Genomic DNA, 9,216 nt, shown 5'->3' with positions numbered 1-9,216 from the left:
ATACCAAAAATGAAAGTTCACTCACCATTTGTTTCCCCCTTAACTTGTTCCAAACCTGTTTGAGAAGATATTGTGAAGAATGTTGACATTCGGTATCTGGGTAGGAATGGAATAGCAAATACATTCTAGAAGTCAGTTACTAGTGTAACTGAAACATTCGTTTTTCAAAATATCTTCTTTGTGTTCAACTGCAGGGGGAAAAGACCAAACAGATTTAAAGAACAAGTGGAGGGTGAGTAGCCTAAATGATGACAGAATGAATCTGAACAGATTTATTTTCATATCTGGCAAAGAGAAAAGAAAGCATATAAAACTGTTTTATGTTCAGTTCATTAAAAAATAATCATATGCAGTTTATAATAGGGTACATGATCTATTAAATTGGCTTGAATTGGTGTTAAGCTTGAGCTGCTTGTGCAATATGTTTATATGCAATATTTCTCACGGTCACTTGATGGCGCTGTCCATATTGTTAAAGAACAGACGAAGAGTATTTTGATTATTTGCCTCTGCAATATATCGCTCATTTTTCTGTTTACAGAATGTTTATAGAATCCTAAATGTAAAAAAAAAAAACTGGTGGCCTTAAATTTTTAAGCTAAATCAAATTAACTTGATGAGTCCATCGAACTTATGTTAAACTGGCTTAAAACAGCTTGCGTAACTTATGCAATTAAGTTAAAACATGATTAACTTAGTTTTGCTACAATGGCCTAAAACACATGCTGTCCGGACTAATTCATCATATAATTTTTACAGAGTATAGAACCTATAGATTTTTTTTCTTCTATAGATTTTTTTTTCATGCATATCAAGTGACCATTTAAGGTTTAATTTTGTAAAAAATACTTTGTTGGTATAGGCTAGTAATATGTTGAGAATGTTTATGTTAAATGCTCAGTTGTGTGCGTGTGACTGTGTTTTTTTTAAACTATTTGGGTAAAATGTAAATTAAATAAACTAATAAATTAAGCTGCAATAAAATAAATTACACTGAATTAGGAAAAATTTAATTAAATAGAAAAATAGAAAAATATTTTAATTGCAATTTACAAAATGTGGTTTTGTAAATATTTTAAACTTGTAAATGTAGTAGCCTAGCCTAAATGTCATTGCCAAGTTTGTTCTGTTGGCAGAACGTGCACGCTCTTAAAAATTTAACAACATAATATTTTGCATGGTGTTGCATAATTATACATCCCACCAAGCATCTTTTCCACGTCTTTTTGTCGTCCATTTACTTCTATTTATTTGTATTACGAATTTTTGTGATTCTTTTGAATGACTTAAACACCCAGGACAAACAAACAGACACTGCATTAAATTAAAACATATTTATTTAAAGAACAAACAATCAAAACAAAAATATATTTTGTTTGGAACCTTTAAAAATGTCAACAAAAGTCACTCTGTTAAACTGAGAGTTGCATTTTCAGAGTAATAATAATGAATATTAAGTGACGAGTAGCCTAATGATTTAATTTATATAATGTCATTGTTGAATTTATCTTTGATCAAATACCGTTTTATCGTTTTCATTATTATTATTATTATTATTATTATTATTATTATTATTATTATTATGATTATTATTATTATTATTATCATTATTATAATTTTAATAACCTAAATATTTTTTTATTGTCTCAACTTAACATTCGTAAATCCGTTATATTGTCTTTTTCCTAGTTTATTGTCATTATTAATTGTGTCCTTGTTAACAAATTGACTAATCGAATAATGTTACTTATGGTTGAAATATCAATACCAACAAACCTAAGTTTAAGACTTAGTCAAGAACAACAGCAAAAGTTTAAGATTTAGTCAACAACAACAACAACAACAACAAAAATATAGGCTATGAGAAACGCATTTGAGAAGTATCGAAAATAACGTTTTATGAAATCAACTCTGGAAAATTTAGAGTGACCAAAGCGAAAAAACAAACAAAAACAAAAAACAAAAACACATAGCCCACATTTAGATATAAAACCTAAGCCTGTAAGATATTTTAATGGAAACGGTCAAGGTGTACATGAGCTTAACAACGACCGGAATACATAATAGCCTTCATATAACTGTACATTATACAAGAAAAAAATAACACAAACATTTTTATGTAATTTTGGTTTCTAAAAAAAAATATTTTGAGTTTATATATGAGTTATATATGAAAGCGCCTACTTTCCTTATTGGCATCCAAAATAGCGTCCCTCTCAAATCTGGCAAGTTAAAGAAATAGAAAGATAAAATGTGCGATTCAGGTCTGTGTGCGCCACTGAATGTGGGCACTATGTGGAGAAAAGCTGCAGTTGAACCGACGCATTCACTGCAGCACCAAAGCTTAATTATTGAGGGTGACCCCCGATTGCTCAAACCAAATAGAGTTTTAGCAAGAAGCTCTTGGCTATTCAATTATAATTGGTGTATTCGGTCATAACAAGCATATGCGTTTTAGCACAATGGGTGGACTCTAAAAGGAACCTCAACAGCACATTAAAACTGCATTACTTCTTCCAAGAAGTGTACTCAAGATCTTTCTGGTCTCGATGCGCACACCGTTCCAAAAGCGCACACGTCTCCAAAGGTGCACGTTTTTCCACACAAAAGAGTTGACATTGTTTGAGTTTTAACAAGAGGTGTACATATGGCATCCGGGTTGTAATTAAATGTTTTTAAGTTGTTGTTTTTGTCTTCTCGGTGAAGTTTCCTTTTCTTCTTTCTGTGCGTCTGAACAAGAGAGAAGAATTAAATAGCTTTTCTGCCAGTTTGGAACAAATGGATGGCAAAAAGCTGGTCAGCGAGTTTTCGTCCTTGATTGCCTTCTTCAGATGCCCTTCAAACAAAGGCCGAGGATGAAAATAAAGCCCCACCTGGTACTTCTGTTTGCTAAAATAATAAGAAATAGATTTCGTTTCATAAATAATTGCAACAGATTGTAAAGTGCAGCAGTTGAAGAAGTATATACCAAGCGAGCGAGGCCAGGTATCACCTGCTCTTCAGAAAGGGACATTTTATTGTTAAATCATGTTCTTTGCGATATCTATCATTTCCACAGCAGCAGGTCGCCCATGTTTGCCCATACTTTGCATAACAAGCAAGATATTACTCTCAACTGATAAAAATCGGGGGACAAATCCGACAGTCCCCAAACCCACACCTGTCCAGCGATATCCCGTTGTGGATCTGGCATCAAAAGATATTTGTGAAGCGGCGAGATTTGGTTTACTTTGGATTATTTCGAGCCCTTTATAACAGCACGACAACATCCACTATCTGCTTGCTTTATTTGTCCATTTTATTGAAAGCATATGGTTATCAGATGTGCTGCAAAATACATATTTAGTTAGACCGGCGACGAGTGCCTTTGTGGACACTTGGGGACCACTGTAAATATTTTGCGTCCATAACAAGGCTCCTGCTCTCTCCAATAAATGAACATTTATCAGGACGTGACACCAAGTGTCAGCTCGTGCTATCCGAGCGAGCTGCAAGTCTTTTGTTTGCAATCGTGGCCATTTTTTACGACGCGCACTTGATGTTGTTAATAACAGACTCCATTTGGAGATATCAGTGCGCACGCACTTTATATTCTATACAAACGCTTTTCTGTATTATATTATTTGTTTGCATTGTACAAAGAAAGTGCTACTGCACATATACTAAAGTTTTTTAGCATATTCTATTCGATTAAACCTTGTTTTCAGGGGTTTTTGTTAAAGTAAACCACAATTTACGCACGAGAAATTCGTCACAAGGCGCACACGGGCGACAATACAAACATTGTTCTTCAATAATTATTTCAGTTTTGCATCTTGCTAAATTATAAAGAAAAGTGTCCACCAGCAATGCTTATTTATAATATCTAAAGGATTACTGTGTTAAAGCAGATTTACCAAGCCACAATATGAGTAATTATAGACATCCCTGCTTAATATCCATTGACAACATAATAAATAAAACATAATTTTCATGTAATTATAACATTCATTGCACAAAATCTTATATACAATACTGTTTCACCAGATCAATGTACTTATAAATATAGAAAACTTAACTTGACAGTTTAATCTCTGCCTTAAAACCCATTTGAGAAAGCCGAAGGTGCATTTGGAGAGTCTCAGCTCTGATTGGCCACTTGACTTCATTTGTTTGTCAGAGAGCGCAGACACGAGAAAGGGACATAACTGACGAATGGACGCATCACCCTCTTTTGTCCCGTTCGTTTATATATTAAGGGAATGAATAACAGACTGCATGTTGCTCGCTTGTGGACACGAAGAATTGACCAAAACATACCCAGTATCTTGGTTTTACCGAGCGAGCTTGCAAGAGGTAAGCATTTAAATATGAAAACATTTCTTATATGTTTATCTGAAATATTGGACTGAGAATGTCTCGTTTTGTTTTTCAGTACAGAATGACTCCAAGACCCTCATGCGATTTGGTAGGAAGGAACGGGACCTTTAAATCTAACTGGGGTTCAGCCTCAGAACCCAAATCTGGCTCCACAGACATTACCAAAAGTCAGCGAATGAAATACAACAGTGAAGCTGAGCTTGCCTCTAAAGAATGGTCATTTACCTTTAGAGAAGACAAAACAAACAATAGAAGACTGAAGAAACACGTGTCAACAAGCAGACAGCGTGGAAATCGCAGAGTGAAGGCAAACGACAGAGAAAGGCACCGCATGCATAATCTGAACTCGGCTCTGGATAATCTGAGAAGCGTCTTGCCAACTTTTCCTGATGACGCAAAACTGACCAAAATCGAGACTTTGAGATTCGCGCACAATTACATTTGGGCGTTGTCAGAAACTTTGAGAATTGCAGATCACGTTCGACAGAGGTCAATACACGCCCGGGATCAGGAGAACCTTGCGGTGCCAAGTGCGTGTTTGGATGTGCGCCACAGCGCGTCGAGCGCATGCGCCTCCAAATGGCACTCCACAAACTCATCATCAAATTGGCAGGAAACACAAGGCTTTTACACTGATTTGTTACTAGAGGAATTTAACGGGAATTTTCAGGACAATCTTACTTTTTGAATTTCTGGAGAAAGTCTAACTTGTGAGTAGCAAAAGCCAATCTGGGTAGCTGGGTAAAGCTGATCCTTGCTGTTTCAAAGCAAGTGTAAAAATAAAATGTATTGTTTATTATTTAAAAAATCATAATGATTAAATTATTTTTATTATTTAAATAACTCGTTGCTTTGTATAAACCTGTATTTTTATGCAATGGAACTCTAGATTAATTTCTTTTATTTTCCTAGCTCATGACGACTCAAAATGTGTCTTATCGTATGACATAATAGGCATTTTAAATGTTGTAAATATTGTGTATGTTTTTTATTCTTACTTTTTTAAATACAAGGAAATCAATAAAAATATTTTTACAATCTCGTTTCATTGCGTTTTTACTTACCGCTTTCTGCGCATGCGCTGTACTTCAGTTGCGCTTTCCAACGCAGCACAAAAATGAAACTTAGTTAAAATATGCTGCAACAACCCACAAGTGTCAGCTATTTCCTTTGGGTAAAAAAGACATTTGGATAACAGCAGGTCTTGTTAGTAGCCTATGAATACGCATGTATTTCCATACGTCCTTTCCATCAACTCGTTAATACTTGTAATATAGTAAATGTTAGGCACATTGAGATTTTTAACAGCTGCAGAAATAAACTGATGAACTAGGTGTCCATACTTGACCTGAGGCCTGTTTCAGAGGTTTAACCTACTCGGAGTTTAAATATAAACTCGCAGTAGACTTATCGGGAGATTAAAAACTCATTCGGTTTCAGAATAGCTGATCTGAGTTAGGTCAGTCAACTTTGAATAGACCAACTCAGAGTTAAGCGCGCACACCGCGACTATAAAAAGGCATTATCAATGGAACGCAGATATAACGAGTCACCATGGCAACATCCGAAAAACGAGAAGTGCTCATGCAAAGTTATAGCAAATGAGCACTCACTTAAAACAGTTGGGTTAATAATAACCCAGCAGGTAACCCATAGATGAGTCAATTTGGCACCGACCTTCTGTTGGGTTATTTTAACCCAATGCAGTGGGTTGATAAGGTTAACCCAACAATTTGGGTTATAAAAATATCTAATTTGTTGGGTTATTTTGCCAAAAAGTGGCTTAACCACGATATAATAATAAATTATTATTATTTATATTTTTATTATAATTATTATAGTAGTCATCTTTATATGTAAATAAAAAAATACACAGCTTTCATTACATTGGCAAAGCTTTATGTAAATCCATGAGTGGCACTCCTTTCACAATAACAAACGCCTGAGAGCAGTCTAGTTCATCCCCAAGCAGCAGGACAAGAGGATTCTGTCTCTGTTGCTCCTCCTCCTCTAAGTACTGAACAAAATACAAGTATACACACATGAATTAAATAATGTCCAAAATTTGTTGTCATAAATAATGCACCTAGAAGTCGCAAATAAACAAATTCTTGTTTTGCCTCCTGGTATGAGGGCCGAACCATCTTGCTGCACAATCTGTATGGCAGTAGAGAAAGGCTAGCTGGCTGAGTTGTTAAAGCACCATCTCCAAAGCGGAAACTCCAAGGCTGTCTTTATATCAAGCAGAAAATACACAATAATTAAACTCAAAACAAGCCCCTTATATCAAAAGTGAAATGCTACAAATTGGGATTAAAACAGAGCTGTTATGCAGGATTGTCTCACCAGATGAAATGTTTGCTTGAACTAGTATACCCCAGGCTCTCTTCTCTTTTTTGCAATACGAGAGGATCCACAGTGATGCATCTCCCTAAACTTCAAACAGTTTATCTTTGGTGTGTGGGTAAAAAAATACCTGTCCTGAGCAATCTAAAAATAAATAAAGAAAAACAGCACTTAAATCCATGTCATAAAAACAGTCCACTGGATTTATTAAAGGAATATTTTACACAAAAATGGAAATTCTGTCATCAGTAATTCACCCTCCCCTTGTTCTAAACCTCTCCTCAGATGAACACAAAACATGATATTTTGAACAATATAGGTAACTAAACCAATTCTTGGTCCACAGTGAAATTCCAGAGTATTTGTTTCTACTGTTGAAGTCAGTGGGGACTATTAAGTTGTTGATTTGCTTTGTCCTTTAAAAGTTATCATTTGTGGTCAGCAGAAATTAATAAATAAAAATCAATCAACAACTTGAGGGTGAGTAAATGATGAATACACCCAAAAATCAGGGAAACGGCCTTACACTACGGCCAATGTAGTTTATTAAATTTACCTATACTGCATGCGTTTGGACTGTGAGGGACATGCAAACTTCACACAGCAATGTTAACTGACCCAGCTCCAGGACATGATGGATTCGCCTCTGCTGTTGAATGAGTGTATGGGTGTTTCACCGATTTTTGGGTGTATTCATAATTTACTCACCCTCAAGTTGTTGATTTATTTTTTCTGCTGACCACAAATGATAACTTAAAAGACAAAGCAAATCAAAAACTTGATCGTCTCCACTGATTTCAACAGAGGAAAAAAAGGCTATGGAATTTCACACCAAGAATGGTTTAATTACCTACTCCTCCATATGCCAAATGATGTTCGCTCCAACCTTAAAACAGAAATTTTACATTTGCACATGTATGCCGGACCAAATAACAACAAAAATCATCTACTTACCCAGTTTAGCAATGGAGAAAAGATAACTGGAAGGCTGCAAGTGGTCATCTCCAGGGGTACCTTAAACAGATAAAGAGAAAAAAAAACTATGAAAATGTGCACTTTTAGCTGCAGGATTAGTCTTTTATGAGAGTTGTTAAGGTGCATCACATTTCCAAATTTGGTGGGCAAAAAAGGTCCATTTTACATGGTCAATTGTGCACCGATGTTCATCAGTGTGCTTAATTCTCATGCTCAGAAACTTGCAAAAGAGTCAAACTCCTGATCACAGATTTCTACTGAAATAACTGGAACCTGTCAGTAAATTGTCATAACGCAATAATTAATATAAATAGGTTAATGTCTGTAATATCTCAATTTATTTGGTTAAATGTTCCAGGAGTGGAGTTCTGAAATTTCTGAACTGTGCTTAGACTCTATATCAGTCATCTGTACTTACCTGTGGCCTCATGCCTGATACAGAGTCTAATACTTAATTCGCACTCAAATAAGGCACAGAAACACTTTTGAAAGAGACATTTGTGTCTGTACACACTACCGGTGCTGTTCAGAGAAGTATAAATGCATTTACAGAAAAATTACAAATGTATAATTTGATTTTAAGACATATGGTGACGTAAAGACACCTTTACAGTATATGATACTGCTTAAGAATGTGTATCTGTGCATTTTTACATCATGTAAATATTACAAAATACAGAGCTGTTGTTTTCTCACCTTTCTCAACAAGATTATCAAGGAGGATTAAAGCTTGCTCTGTCCAGCGCAACCTACAATGAACAAACAAACAAAAAATAAAATAAACCACAAATGAACATGAGCTGACAGACAACATTTATCAGTTGAGTGGTCACAGCATCACTAAAATCTCACCTGAATTGAAAACTGGGCAACAGGCAAGGATAATGTATGTTTAAGGGCTTTGTATTATTGTTTATTAGCATATATTACTACTATTATTATACAAAGCTAGCAGATGTTACAATTCTTATATATATAATTTTAGGCTTATGTTTAATTGTTGTATGACATATATAACCGATTAAACATTTATATTAGCATCTAACATTATTATATTACTAACATACAGGTTAGTATAAGATGTAGGGAAAATGCAATTTTCCGGGCCTTCAATATAGTACACACAAACAGTAATAATAACATTTAACTTTCAATAGTTAATAATCAAGTACCTTAAAATGGATATTGAATCCTCTTCTGATAAAAGATGATGTAGCAAGCTTCTGCTCTGCTCGTCCAGGATAACTTTCTCACGTTGCGATCCATTCAGCGCCCTCTAGTGGCGAATAATAACCAATATTAATATAATGCTCGGATTCTCTACTTCTTGTGAAAACTAGCAACTTCCTGAACAAAATGTAGCACATATATATGTCTATATTAGTATTTAGTTGTTACAATATAGTTTCCTAGCGTAAGGACAGTGTTTTTTAAGACAAAATAACATACCTTCAACAAGACTGGACGTGTCTCTTGATGTCTCTGCTGGGTCCTAAAGACGAGAATGACGGCGGAATATCTCAAATACGTGTATCA

The 9,216-nt window shown here is 35.0% G+C and overlaps 1 protein-coding gene across 1 annotated transcript; it reads left to right on the top strand.

Moving 5' to 3' along the window:
• The first annotated feature begins 4,420 nt into the window (after window positions 1-4,420).
• neurog3 (neurogenin 3) lies at window positions 4,421-5,047 on the top strand. The gene has a single exon (XM_056471604.1). The coding sequence runs from the start codon at window positions 4,421-4,423 to the stop codon at window positions 5,045-5,047; it is 627 nt and encodes a 208-aa protein (XP_056327579.1).
• Window positions 5,048-9,216: the final 4,169 nt, after the last annotated feature.

The sequence above is a fragment of the Danio aesculapii genome, chromosome 13 (genome assembly GCF_903798145.1).
Source record: "Danio aesculapii chromosome 13, fDanAes4.1, whole genome shotgun sequence".
Taxonomy (NCBI): Eukaryota; Metazoa; Chordata; class Actinopteri; order Cypriniformes; family Danionidae; genus Danio; species Danio aesculapii.
The sequence above is the reverse complement of the archived record's forward strand: the minus strand, read 5'-3'. Positions and strand labels throughout refer to the sequence as shown.

Coding starts and splice junctions, on each gene's coding strand:
- neurog3 (XM_056471604.1), top strand. CDS start 4,421: ATGACTCCAAGACCCTCATGCGATTTGGTAGGAAGGAACGGGACCTTT.